Source organism: Zonotrichia leucophrys, chromosome 8 (genome assembly GCF_028769735.1).
Source record: "Zonotrichia leucophrys gambelii isolate GWCS_2022_RI chromosome 8, RI_Zleu_2.0, whole genome shotgun sequence".
Classification (NCBI taxonomy): domain Eukaryota; kingdom Metazoa; phylum Chordata; class Aves; order Passeriformes; family Passerellidae; genus Zonotrichia; species Zonotrichia leucophrys.
In genome coordinates this window covers 30,818,597-30,832,685 of record NC_088178.1, presented here as the reverse complement: position 1 = coordinate 30,832,685, position 14,089 = coordinate 30,818,597, and the positions used below count along the sequence as shown (strand labels likewise).

At 46.7% G+C, this 14,089-nt stretch overlaps 2 protein-coding genes across 11 annotated transcripts in view; one reads left to right on the top strand and one right to left on the bottom strand.

Annotated features, from left to right (window-relative positions):
• Positions 1-14,089, top strand: part of CRYZ (crystallin zeta) — a 57,028-nt gene that overhangs the window by 41,250 nt on the left and 1,689 nt on the right. Inside the window, exons 1-8 of one of the 10 annotated variants that reach the window (XM_064719213.1) lie at positions 8,413-8,544; positions 9,220-9,347; positions 9,669-9,821; positions 11,034-11,197; positions 11,819-11,870; positions 13,022-13,171; positions 13,568-13,669; positions 13,772-13,867. In XM_064719213.1, coding sequence (XP_064575283.1) covers positions 9,237-9,347; positions 9,669-9,821; positions 11,034-11,197; positions 11,819-11,870; positions 13,022-13,171; positions 13,568-13,669; positions 13,772-13,867 — 828 coding nt within the window. In that variant the 5' untranslated portion in view covers positions 8,413-8,544; positions 9,220-9,236. Of the gene's footprint in view, positions 1-8,412; positions 8,545-8,578; positions 8,675-8,768; positions 8,836-8,914; positions 8,928-9,102; positions 9,127-9,219; positions 9,348-9,668; positions 9,822-11,033; positions 11,198-11,818; positions 11,871-13,021; positions 13,172-13,567; positions 13,670-13,771; positions 13,868-14,089 lie in introns of those variants that run through there. The other 9 variants (XM_064719210.1, XM_064719214.1, XM_064719211.1 and 6 more) reach the window with 9 other exon arrangements.
• On the bottom strand, positions 2,777-8,414 carry TYW3 (tRNA-yW synthesizing protein 3 homolog). The gene is made up of 6 exons (XM_064719216.1): positions 8,256-8,414; positions 7,935-8,015; positions 7,115-7,213; positions 6,246-6,317; positions 5,846-5,979; positions 2,777-5,658 (listed from the first exon to the last, which is right to left on the bottom strand). The coding sequence occupies exons 1-6, from the start codon at positions 8,412-8,414 to the stop codon at positions 5,454-5,456; spliced, it is 750 nt and encodes a 249-aa protein (XP_064575286.1). The 3' UTR covers positions 2,777-5,453.

Genomic DNA, 14,089 nt, shown 5'->3' with positions numbered 1-14,089 from the left:
GGGTGCTGGTGCAGCCAGAGCCTGCTGCCCACCTGAGCCCTCACGGGAGCCCCCCTGGCCTTGGTCAGGGCCACCCAGTTGGATGGAGCTGGTGCTTTGCTGTCCCAATCCTGCCTGGACTGTCTGGAGCAGGCAAAGAGACATTAACCATTTGACCCATAGGTTATCCTGATGGGAAGCACCAAGTCTGGAACCCTGAGTTCCATTTATTGCATTTATTTTCTGGTTCAAGCAGGGAGAACTGCATCTGTAAATATTTCAGTATTTATGTGAATATTTTTTCCATCTTCTGCAAGTCTATTGTGATTTTCACATGCACGTCAGAGCTGATTGTAGAGGTTATTCCAACCAAAGCAATTCTGTGATTCTAGGGTTTTCGAGGGAGAAAATATCAAAACAGAGGACTTGGGCAATGTTCCTTCTGGCCATCACCTGTGAGGGCCACAGCTGCCCTGGGCAGAACTAAGGACTTTGCTTGGTGCTGCTGTTCTCACAGACAGAGTGTTTAAAAACAGATAAAACTTGATGCAGAAAAACAGAATCGGGGGGACCTGTGCTGGGGGAGACCTGTGCACAGCTTCACCTGGGTTATCTATTCCAATCCTGCAGAAATCATGATGTTGTTTTGATAATAGCAGACATTTGTGATCAAAATACCTCTTATTTCAATGATTCAAGGACAAAATGGGATGCTATTGTCTCCCTGGATGAATGTGAGATGTTTTATGAAAGGTATGATCAGTGTGTTTGGAGAATGACAAAATTTCCTCCCTGTCTTGGGAGGTAACTGCAGAGTCCCTTACTCCTGGTTTGTGCTGTGAAGGGATCTGTGTCTCAGTTATTTATGTCTGTATTTTAAATATGATTTGAAAAGAGACTGATTCAAAAATTTTCAATGACCCAGTGAAATCTGAGCTACTTATAGCAAGACAAGAAGTATAATGCTTCAATCAAAATAGCAACTTGGAATGTGTTTTATTAAACAGAGTTCATTTAATACTACCCCAGAGTGCTGTGGATGTGAAAACACATTCTTGAATTGGAACTTTCATTTCTAGGTAATAGGAATGAAGGGAAAATTGTCATTTTTAATATTATACATTTTGGGACAAATTCTGATCTCATATAGAACTACCCACAGCATTCCTGAGTATTTTCCAAAACTGGAGTGTCCCTGGATCCTGTATGTCACTATGAGGTGAATATGTTACAGGAAAAACAAGTAGACCCTGCTCAGAGCTCTAAGTGAAATCCTGGCAGATTTAGCTTTCCTTTCATTCTCTCTGCAGTACTTTCAAGGTGTTTCAAGTCAGAGAAAACAAAACAAGTCTCAGACTAAGTGTGATTGAAGAAAACTCTGAAATAAGACATCAAGGGATGCAAAATAACAGAAAAAAAAAAGTGGATTATTTATATGAACTCTGGATGCATTTCCCTTGTAAATATTTCTTGATTTTTGCTAGCAATATTATGTAAAAATATTTAAATGAGCAGATTTTAAAAGAGCAGTGCTGCCTGTGTAACACGGATGCTGAATCTATCGGGGACAAGCAGTTGGGAAGTGATGGGGCCGTCTGTATCTCCATTAGTGGACAGCTGCTGATCATCCCAAGGAAAGCAGGTTTTTCCTTGCCAGCTGTTCGGTGTGTCGGGAGTTTGAATGGCTTCGCCGTCAGCCGGAGGGTGAGCGGGGGAGGCGCAAGGGCTGATTTTCCCCGGACGCCTGGCGAGCTCGGCGGCGCGGGGAGCGGGACCGGGGCTGCGGGGGCTCCGCGCTCGCCGGTGCCCACGCTGGGGTCCCGGTGCCCCTCGGTCCCGCCGCCGCCAGGCACCCGCCGGGACATGAAGCCAAGGAGGGACTGGCGGACCAGAGCAGGCGCGGAGAGCCGCGCTCCCTGCGCAGGGTTAAAATGCGATAAAAAAGAACTTACTAGGTCCTTATTTAGAGAAACGAAAAATCCTGTTCGGTTCACACGGAGGAGCCCCAGTGCCCGTAGGAATGAACTCTCACCCGCCGTTAGTGCTGATCGCGCCGGCACCTTCCACCTCTGCCCGACTCCCCGAGACAGAGGGAGGGTGTCAGCTGAGCACCGAGGGGACGGGTCAGCACCGGGTTCTGCCCCCGCGGCATGGCGCTCACCGCCCGGGCGGGCTGCGGCACAGCCGGGGCTTCGGAACGGAGCGGGGCGAGGCTGCTCGGAACGGAGCGGGGCCGGGCGGTTCGGAACGGAGCGGGGCCGGGGGTTCGGAATGGAGCGGGGCCGGGGGTTCGGAATGGAGCGGGGCGAGGCTGCTCGGAACGGAGCCGAGCCGGGCGGTTCGGAACGGAGCGGGGTCAGGCTGCTCGGAATGGAGCGGGGCCGGGGGTTCGGAACGGAGCGGGGCGAGGCTGCTCGGAATGGAGGAGAGCCGGGCGGTTCGGAATGGAGCGGGGCCGGGCGGTTCGGAACGGAGCGGGGCCGGGCGGTTCGGAATGGAGGAGAGCCGGGCGGTTCGGAATGGAGCGGGGCCGGGGGTTCGGAATGGAGCGGGGCCGGGCGGTTCGGAACGGAGCGGGGCCGGGGGTTCGGAACGGAGCGGGGCCGGGGGTTCGGAATGGAGCGGGGCCGGGCGGTGCGGGCTGGGGCAGAGCCGGGGCGGTTCCAGATGGAGCGAAGCCGAGCGGTGCGGGACGGGGCAGAGTGAGTGTCCTCGGCCAGCTGGGCCAAGCACCCAGCAATCAGGCTCTGAGCTGTCAGAACTGCTCCGCAAAAATCACAATTACAACTATAAAAGCTGATTTTGAGAAAAATATTTCTCTTTTCTCGGGATCCTGCAGAAAATAAAAACAAGCTTTTCCCCTCCAGTATAAAATTGACCGAAATAGCATATCTGCTCAGGTACCATAAATAAACTGCATCCAGAAAGCAGAACAAGATCTTTCATGTAATCTCTATATGGAATTTGGGTGTCATTCTCGGATTTAAGAAAAAAAAAAAACCACGGAGAATTCTCTGACCTTGATCTCAGGTAGCTGCCTGCTGTCACACCACTGCCAACACAGCAGGCTTGACAGCAATTCTTGCCAGCTTTATTTTCTCCTGGTCTGAAGAAATGAAGCGAGCAGCTCAGGAAATTTAGGTATGTATATAATTTCTAAAGGCACAATTTTTTTAAAGACACACCTTTTCAAAAAAAACCCACCCAGCATGTTCCCCTGGGGTACTTTCAACTATGGGTAGATCAGAAGTGAAATATCTCCCATAATATACCATTATGTAAAATCAAATTCACAAGATATTACAAAATAATTGTGTATTTTCAGTAACCAAAAGTACTGAAGAGCTGCTAAGCCTCCAGTGCATTATACATATAATATGATAAATTCAAAAACTTGAGACTGATTAAATTAAATTGAGACCTGGTTAAACTCAAGTGAAGCCCTGGCAGGAGTGGAAGCTGAGAGGTGCAAAGCCACCCTGGTCTGGAGATGTTTAACCCCATGTGAGAACACTGATTTCACTGCACTCTGCAGCTGTTCCTGCCCTGCCCTTGTAAACCATTTTAAGTATCTGAATTTCAGAGGAAGCTGTTTCAAGCGAACACTTGTGCTCCTGCCATCTGTGATTTGCATGTACAGAATTATCCCAGCGAATGGGTAAAGTGACTTTGTGCCCAAGTGCATGGATGCGCTGGGGAGCACAACTGGCTGGGAACCTGTGGCACAGCCACAGGGAATGCTGCGGCGCTGATTTGAGTAGTTTCCTGGTGTGGATGTGAAATGCTACGGGGTGAGAAATGACAATCAGTTCCTGGAGTGAATGAACCCATCTGTGTCCCCTGAAAAACTGAGTGCACAGGTAGTGAAACTGTAATTTAAAACAAATTTAACACAGTGAGAGCAAGTATAAAAATACCTTTTAGATTAATTAAGTGGCTAAGCACACTTACAAATGATAAAGATTTGACAGTTTTAGGAGTCTTGTTGCTTATTGGTGAATTTCCCTGCAGCCATAAGCCCCAGAATCCCCTTTTCAAGGGTGCTGCCTCCAGCTGCCTCTGGATGCTGTTCCCAATTGCTGCCTGTGCCCTGCACATTGACAGCCCAACAGAATCCCATACAGCAGCTGGAAATAAAACACAGCTTGATAAAATTAACCTCAAAATGAGCTGGTGCAACTTGGGTGAGCATGGGGCAAGGTGTAAGGGAAGCGGTGCATGGAGGAAGGTGTTGCTGCTCCCAGAAACCTCCTCAGCATCACCCTCTGCAACCTTGGATGGGGTTAGGATAACACTTTTGTGTTAAGACACCAAAAAGTCTTCCTGAATTTTTTATCATTTTTCAGAGGAATGTGGGATCAGTTTCTGACAAATTATTTCTCAGAATGTAAACACTGTAGTGCTGTTACACAGGGTGAGGGTTTGGGCTGTTACAGGGTCTGTGGGCATTGCTTGTGGTTGGTGCTGGTGCCATCAGTCCCTTGAGCCATGTCCAACAGACCAGTGCTAGACATTTTAAGAAATGTCACATGCAGAGGAGGGTTCAGACCATTCTGAACAAACTTCCCCAGGTGGTGAAGAGGGATCTGCAGGAATAGTGGGACTCCCAGCAGTGGGGATGGCAACAGGGGTTCCCCAGGGCTTTGCTAAGGCAGCAGCTTGGGCAGGACCCTCTGCATGGAGGCAGATGCTGCTTTTCGTTGATGGAAGCCCTGGAGTTTCAGTTCAGTCCAGACAGGCAGTTGACCCTCAGAGTGGAGAGGAAGGTCTGTGGAAAATGGTGATGCAAAGGTCTGACACAAGCCCGCATCCCAACAATGCTGCAGTAACACCTGCGGCAGAAGCCATGTCCCCACACCTGAGGAGCTGCTGTGCTTTGTCCTGCTGTGGGCTGCTCCCACCACCTGCCTGCTGCCCCACGGGCTGTGGGACTCCAGTTTTGTTCACACAGCTCCTGGCCAGCAGCTCTGCACTGTTAGAAATCATGGCCCTGGATTGAGTCATACTTTAGCCAGTCCGCCCAAACACACACGAGGTCTGAGACCGGTGCACACAGCGCTACTTTGGAAGGCTTCTGTGGAATTTCCACCGCATGTATTGCATGGTCTTCAGTCTTCAATGCTTGTCTTCCCCTTCCTGAAGGAGAAACCTGCAGAGCCAGCTGGCTCTGCAAAACCCAGAAGTTGGAAGTGAAATGCTGCCACACAGAACACAGCGAAAAGCTGCAGCAAACCAGTTATTTCTAAGATAACTGATGGAGTGCCACTTTGTTAATTTAACAGTACACTTTAAAAACTCCTAAAACATTCTATGGCTTTGCTCTCTGTGTCCTGCTCACTATTCTGTTAGTTACCTTTTTTTCTGGTCTATGTCCATGAGAATATTACTACTTGGAGCACAGGAGTACATAAATCTCTTGAAAAGAGCATTACAATAACTTTTTCAGTTCGCCATTTGCTTTCCAATGTCTTAGTCTACATCATGATTTCAGCCAACAGACCAAGACTGCTTTCAGTATCATCCTGGGGCTCCAGCTCTCTGCTGGGATCAGCCTGTTCCTGAGCAGTCCGTCTCTTTCTTCTATGCACGTACACAGAGCGGCTCTTCTCTGGCCCCTCGGGAAACAAGGTGTCTGCGGGGACAGCAGCTTCCAGAGCCAGCTCCAAGCCTTTGTGGAATCTAGACAGAAACAATTCTCTACTTACTGTCTTTATACATTTGCTCAGGATCTGAAAATTACTCTGAGAAACGAATGCTTTTAGAATGTAATCAAAACATGCAAGGGGAGAAAAGTGGTTGCTAACATTTTACTTAATACTGAAGAAAAATTAGATGTCATGAACAGAACTGGTGTTTTCTTACAAACCTGTCAATCCTCCTTATGTTTTCCTCCATTTTCTGATTGGCTACATGTACCAGAAATTCAATATATTCTTCAGAGACCATCAATCTCCCTTTGTGGCTCAATGGAACTTCTAAGCAGTGAGTGCTCCGCACAGCCTGAAAACACACACATGATTTACCTGGAATAAAGTTTTTTAGTTTATGAAGGTTATTTAAATAATGTAGGGAGTTCATTATAGTAAAAAACCTGCTTATCCATACAATCATTTAAGTTGCTGTCACCTAAAGCAGCAAGCTATTTCTTTGTTATAGCATGCCCTGTGACAGCTCCTAAGCACCAGTCAGGTCTTGGCTGGTACAAAAATCAAGGTTAACGTAACAACACAACTTCATTACATCCCTCACAGTAGCAGAGTACTTACCATTGTAATTTTTCCTCCTCTGCCAACTGTAATACCAGAGTTCCTGAACCCAGAGTCAATAGCCACTGAATGCTGCAGAAAAAATAAATACTTAAACAGGTCTTGTACACTTTCACAGCAAAAAATATTTATGGACGCCTTGCAATGCAACGTACAATCTCAATTTTGCAAAAAACAGATTCAAATCATCTACCCAGACTTATTAAAAAACAGTTACATTAAAATACTTTTTAAGATCAAACCCACAAATGGTGGGTGGTTTTCAGAGGCCCACGGTGGATCCTAATTGAATCCATCAGTGCAGAAGGGTGCAATGTCTCTCTGGGCACTGAACTCTTTTATGCCAAGGAGCTGGAACTTGACAGACAGTCATGCCACATGCTCACAACGATGAGTGCAGCTGCACTCTACCTGAGTCCCTCAGCTCTCCTGCACTAATGCCAAAACAAGCCCAGCACAGCACACATCGCTCTCTGCAGTCACACTGGAAAAGCAGAAGGCAAAGGCATCATTCAGTGCACTGAAAACGGACCCAGATGGCCTGGCTGGTAGCAAGGTACCATCTCAAATCCAGCCCCTTCAGCCAGTGAGAGCAGCCCAGGCCCCTCAGGTAGCGTTTCATGCAGCAGTCTGCTTCAGCTTGAAGACTGAATTGCAGGTGAGTCTTTTTTCTTTCTAAGTACAGTAAAACCCTCACCAAGTTTAAAGCTGTGTTTTTTCACCAGCTTACTTTACTACTCTAATTATTAAACACACAGCACACCTGGGACTGTTTCTAAGTGCAACTGCTTACCCAGGAGCCAATACTTTTATTTTTGCAGGCAAGAACGTAACAGAACAATGCCACATTGCACATGACGTGGCTTTACCAGCAGCTGCGCATCCTGCAGCTCTCGACACAGCACGTGAAGAACAAATGGTTCAAACTTGAACACAGCATCACCAGTGGCTTTCTTCAGTGCTGTCATCTGGAAAATATACCAAAACATTTACATAAAAATCATAGTACTTCCTCTCGTAAGAGTTAACAACACCCTGCTGTGTACTCCTTGGCCTGAAACTTCAGCAAACTTTGCTTTGCTGGTACAAATACTAATGAAAACAAATATTCTGGAGGATACTCCTGTGCATGTGTGAGAATGTATATGTATGGTAAAGTGAACTACAAACTGAGTGAGAACATGCTGATCTTGCAACTGCCTCTTTTGTGGGACAAAGCAATAGATGCAGAGAGTAGATTATTTTGAAAGCATATTAAAAATGAGAAGTCCTGCACTATAGATGTTTCTAATTTCAGGATATTTAATGATACTAAATTAACAATGCTATATAAGAGATTCCCTGTTACACCACCTTCAAGTATCTGTCTGCGAGCACAGCAAGCTGGGCTCAAGAGATTTTTTAATTCAAGAGTTTTAAATATGACTCCAGACAGCATGAAATTATCTAAGTTTCTGGAATATCAGCTGCCTTTATAACTGAGCAGAGAATCTGAGTTTAAAAGCATTCTCTTAAAATAGGCCTGAAGAATTTATTAAGCAACACATCTAAGGAAAAGTTAATGTTGAGAGTCAAGTATCAATTCATGTCAGTAGCAGGAATAAAAACCCTTTGACACCATGTGTTTTCTATGACAACTGGAGCATTTCCGTGAATAAAAATAAAGGCTGTATCTCACTGTGCCCTTACCACATCGCCTTTGACACACGGGTCATGTGTTACCAGGAGCCACGTGCAGTTCTTCTTCTGGATGCCCATGCCGTCTGTGTCCTGGTGATGGACAGAAACCATTAAAGTGGCTCGGCAGCTCGGTGAGGTTTAATCTCGTGCTGCTACAAAAACGCTCCTTGGAAATAAAGAAGCAGCCCCTTGCAGCAAGAGCCAATTCACACCGCGACCAGACCCACTGCCACGATCACCCGGCAGGTCCCACTCACCACCACAATCCCCCTGCCGGCCGGTGCCTCACGCACCGTCACCATTCCCCTGCCGTTCCCGTCCCTCACGCACCGTCACGATCACCCTCCCGTCGCACGAGCTCGTGGTGCAGAAGCTCTCGCGCGCGTTCAGGAGCCGCGCGAGCTCCGCGGCTCGCGCGTCCAGCGCGCGCTTCCGGCTGGGGTCCGGCCGCGCGAGCCGCAGCGCCTTGTGCCGCGCGAACGCCGCCATCGCGGGGGGACGGCGTCCCACGGCGGACAAACCTCGGCGCGCGGGGCCGGGAGGCGCGGCGGGGCGGGGCCGGTAGTGGTACGGCCCCGCCCTCCTCCGCGTTCCGCCGCGCGGCAGCGGCGCTCCGCAGGTAGGCGGTGGGAGCGGGGGCTCCCGGGCGCTCGTCCGCGGAGACGGGACGAGAAGGCAGCGGCTCTGCGCTACCCGTGTCAAACTCCACAGCCAGGGAGACACGGCCGGGCTACACGGAGGCGACGGCTGTACGAGGCGGGCCGAAGGGGCGGGGCCTGATCTCAAGGAGCGCTTCCGGGCCACGGCCTGACCGCGAGGCGGATCAAGAGGCGGGGCCTGGCGGCGAGGCGTCTTTGTGGGCGGGGCCTGGCGGCGGAGGGGTGTTTGTGGGCGGGGCCTGGCGCTACAGGTGTGTTAGAGGGCGGGGCCCGGCGGTGCAGGTGTGCTTGAGGGCGGGGCCTGACGCTACAGGTGTGTTTGTGGCGGGGCCCGGCGGTGCAGGTGTGTTTGTGGGCGGGGCCTGACGCTACAGGTGTGTTTGAGGGCGGGGCCTGACGCTGCAGGTGTGTTTGTGGGCGGGGCCCGGTGGTGCCGCTGTGTTTGTGGCGGTGCTCAGAGCAGCCCGCGGCCTTCCCTTGCCCCGCTGCCTCCCCTCCGGATCGGTTCGTTCTCACAGGATCGATCGCCCTTCGGCCCCGCGGTGTGTGCCGTGTTCCAGGCGGTGTCCGCAGGGCAGGTGGCTCAGGCTGCCCGTGACCTGAACAGGTACCAGGGGTCTCATTGTGTCTTTTAGCAGGTCCGCTGGTCGCCATGGCAGCCACCAGGAGTGTGATGCGAGCGGTCCGAGTGTTTGAATTTGGTGGCCCTGAAGTGCTTAAACTCCAGTCAGATGTGTTAGTTCCTGCTCCAAAAGAAAACCAGGTATATGTGAGCTCTGTGAAGGAAAATAGTAGTAATGAATGTTAACAAGTCCCTGCAGGACAGAATGAGAGATACACCCAAAACCCTGCACCTAGAGTACGTGAGTTTTGGTCAGTGTGTTCATGCTGCTTGAGATATCATGCTTAGCAAATGTGGGCTCTTTACTCTGCTGTGGGCTATATATTCCACATCAGGCTTTCCCTGAAACTAGCTTCCCTTTGACACTGGGTTGTTGAGAATTCAGTAAAAATGCTACAACACCATGCTGTGAATTCAACTAACTCATTTTAGTTATTGCTTAAGAAGTGTCTTTTCTTTTAGGTATTAATTAAAGTCCATGCCTGTGGGGTCAACCCTGTTGAGACATACATTCGCTCTGGAACTTATGCCAGGAAACCAGCTTTGCCCTACACTCCTGGCTCAGATGTGGCTGGGGTGATTGAAGGTGTTGGGGAACACGTCACTGCATTCAAGGTATTTACACACTGGGTATAATCACCATTGCTTCATGGGTCCTCTCTGGCTGGCTGCTGTGCTACTGTACCTGGTTTTATATCACATAATCTCTTCAAGGGGGGAAACCCCTCCACGGCCTGTACAGTGGGATCCCACGGGCAAAGCAGTCTGCTGGTGGGGCTGTGATGAATGCTGTGCCCTCCTGAAGCTCAGAGCTCTCACGAGAGGCACTGCACTCTGTCTGCTCAAAGCACTGATACCTGGTGTACAAAAGTTGGGGTTTGGAGCTATTTTTCTGGCACTGCAGAAAAAGTTGAGATTGGAAGCTTCTTGCTGGGGGTAGTAATTTCAGGCAGAACTAAAAATTTTTCTGTAAAGTATTTGAGAAGTGGAAATTGCTTACTTATAAAGCTCCATAAATTCTGTTATTTGTTACTAAAATTGTTCAAATACCGCATTACTCCTGTCTAGTAATTTTATTTGGATTTCTCAGTGGGAAAGTCGCAGGATAGGAAAAGGCAAATATCAGTTTGCAAAGAAAGATATCTATGACATCAATTTAGTTTTTAAATTGGTTGTCCCATTTAAGTCATTAGACATTTGGTCCCAAACCAACATAAAAACTGTAGGTAAAACTGGGCTGGAATTTCCTGATTTGGAATTTATGTAACAATTTTGGGAGATCTGAGAGACAGGGTTATCAAGAGAGAAGAATAATCTTTTTTCTTATTTTCTTACTAAGAGCTTGCTATATCTGCTATGTGTGGCTTTTTGCTTCCTCTGACAATTGTGATGCTCTTGAATGAGAGAGAGATGTCTTAGGGTATATTGAGGGGATAAATATTTCCACATTTAAATAATTTAGAAATGTTTCTTTTGTGTTTGTAAAAGCTTTTGAGTTTTTTCATTTGGAATCTGTGCATGGAATTCCTGACTTCAGTCAAAGTTCATTAAGGTTCATATTAATGAGGCAGTAGGTTTGTGTGTTACACTGCTGGGTGGGCTTATAATTATGATACTTAGATTTAAGTATAAGAAATTATACAGTTTGTGTTGCATTGCTGGTATGTATCGGATTTTATAAAAAATTCTTTGATAAATATAACTGTTTATTTTTGTTAGGAGAACTGTTAGAAATAGCCCAAACCTCTGTTAATTTCATCTTAACGTTTATGAAGGAAAAAGGAAGGGAAATTATTGATTTCTCTGTGTTCTCTCCCTCCATTCTAGAAAGGTGACAGAGTTTTCACCCTTGAAACGCTCTCTGGAGGATATGCAGAGTATGCAGTTGCTGCAGCCAACAGAGTCTTTCCTTTGCCAGACAAACTGGACTTCAGGCAGGGAGCAGCGATCGGAGTGCCCTACTTCACTGCCTACCGGGCCCTTTTCCAGAAGTAAGGCACCAAAGCCATGCTTGTGCCCTTTAATCTTTGCTATTTACAATGCCAAAGTTCGTATTTTCACTGTCCTATAAAAGGGGGAGGTTGGTGAGTGGGAAATGTTTAAAAACGTTACACTGATGGAATTGTCAGATAATTGTGATCTAGCAGCTTGTGACTGTGTTTTCCTGCTGAGTCTGTTTTCTTGAGAGAACCTACCAGGAAAGGCTTCATGGAATAAAATATGTGACTCCCTTTCAGAACTCATTGGTATTTTGGCTGGGGAAGAAAAAGAGCAATAGTTCTAATTTCCTCAGTAAGCAGACAGGTGCTGTGGAGCAGAACCACTGCTTTCCTGTGGCAGGCCAAAGTCCTGAACTGAAGCTCAGTACCAGGCTGTCACTGGCTGCTGGCTGCACGTTGCTTCAAGTCATCAGTCACAGGATTTATTTTGCCTCCTTGTTTTCCCAAAAAGGCTTATGATATCTGTTTAGCCATAAATTGGAATATAATTGGAACATAGACTGGAAGCAATGCTGTGTGAACAATGAGATTTGGTGTCAGTATCTGCAGCCCTGTGCTCAGTCAGTGTGTGCTGCAGACACAGGGCCAGCATTTCTTGTGTTCTTCTCCTAGAGGCTGTGCCAAAGCAGGGGAGAGCGTGCTGGTTCATGGTGCCAGTGGCGGGGTAAGTATAAATTACAGAGAGCAGCACTGTCTCTGTCCCTGCATCTCCTTCTTCCTGGGGTAGGAGTTATGGTCATATTTGTGTCACTAGATTAGCAGATTAGGTTTTTATTTCAGATTTGCTAGGATACACTTTCTCAGAAAAACCCTGTTATTCCCAATAACTGTGAGACTGCACGAGTGCTGGTGTGAGTTCCCCAGTCAGAGGGTCACATACTGAACAGGTGTTTGCTGCAGGTGGTGGTTGGTCTGGAAGTTTTATTGCTGATAGCAGAAAGCTCTAAATTTCCAATATGTACAAATTGTTCTCAGTCCTCTGAGAATAAGTCACTGGTGCAGGGCAACTGTGCATTTCTGTTTGCATTCTCATGTATTTACCCATGACCCAACAGCTGGCTGCACAAGGAAAGGTGCTGGAATATATAAACCTGCGACTGAATACTACATGAAATTGCACTTCTAGTTTTCTTTGGGTTTTCTTGACAAATTTACTTTAGATCTTTATGACTCAACATTTTATTTTATCTCCCACACTCTGTAGTTGCTCATTTCTTGTGATGCACCAAACAGCTTCTGTGAACAGGCCAAGTTTCCTTAATTATTTGTTAGACAACAAAAAGATGAATTCATATCTTATTCTGAGATACTAGAATGGCATTTAGCATCGTAAATCCTTTTTTAAATTTTCATAAACTAAATGTAGTGCTTCTATTTTTACTGGAGTGCAAAGCTGGTAGGAGACATTGAGAATTCACTTTCTAAAGTAGTGTTAGTAAAATTTGTGCCTGCAGATTTTCTTTGCAATGTATAATGCTGGTATTAATAGCAGGTGATTCTGTGAAGAGAAGAATTTCCTTGGATTTGTATAAGAAATATTGGGCTCAGGTTTGACAGATACTCTGCATTCTACATCTATGTGTGTCAAATGTTGACAGCTATTAAAAAACCTCAAAAATTTACCATGCCTTGGTAAATATCTTTTCTTTTTTAAAGAGTATTTGGCTGTCTTTGGGATCCAAATTATTGGCTAAAAAACACTTTACCAGACTAGCTTTTTAAATGGGAAAGTTCCAAGTTGCTGGTAGACTATTTAAAATGCTAAGAAAGAGGTAAAATAATTTCTCTTTTGTTTTTTTTTTTTTCTCCCTTCAGGTGGGACTAGCAGCATGTCAGATTGCCAGAGCTTGTGGTTTGAAGGTTTTGGGCACAGCAGGGACTGAGGAGGGCATGAATGTGATCCTGAGAAACGGCGCTCACCAAGCCTTTAATCACAGAGACCCGAATTACACAGAGAAAATTAAGGTAGGCCTGTGTCTGGACTCAGGAATGCAGGTTGTGTTGTTCTTAACAACTTGTGAACAGCTGTTTGCAGAAGACTTTAAAACAGATTTATGTAGATCAATAGTGTACTGCCTTTTTCATTTCTACACAAGGAAAAACTTTCTCGGGCTGGAAGAACTGAGCTTTCCTCACAGGCAGTGGCATTTAGAACTTCCTACATTCAGCAAATTCTAGTGTGGGATCACATCACAAGTTAGCACAGCAAAATGTGCTACAAATCAGCTCATTTGCTGTCAGCTGCAGCACAAAGGCGGCATTGAAAATTTAAACAATGAGCTGTGAAGTGGAAACTTTCTGTAGTGTTTAAAATCAAAGATGGTACCCAAGCACTGAAGTAACATCCTGTGTCCTGCACAGGCATGCACAGGGCCGGGAGGAGTGGATATCATCATAGAAATGCTCTCCAATGTCAACCTGGATGCGGACTTGCAGCTGCTGTCCCGTGCAGGGAGGGTGATGGTGAGTGTTTGTGTCCCTGAGCAGGGAGGTGCAGATGGGTGCCTGTGTCACTGACTTTGTGCATTCAGCATCACGCTGAACAGCTCTGACTCCTCTGGGCAGGTTGTGGGCTGCAGGGGACGCATCGAGATAAACCCAAGAGACACAATGAGCAAGGAGTCCAGCATAATTGGAGTGAGTCTGTTTCTTGCAACTGAGGTGAGAAGCATTTCTGTTTCTAAGTATGCTTTATTGACTTGTTCCAGCACCCTTCTATTTACAGTTAAAATTATTTGGAGGAATGAAAGAATAATTTCACTGTAACAGACTTTTTAGTTCATTCCTTTATGTTTTGATTCAATCTCAGAACATCATAACATATTTTCAGGTTGTGGAATTTGCTTTAATTATTGCATAAATTGCCAATACTATTCTGAAATG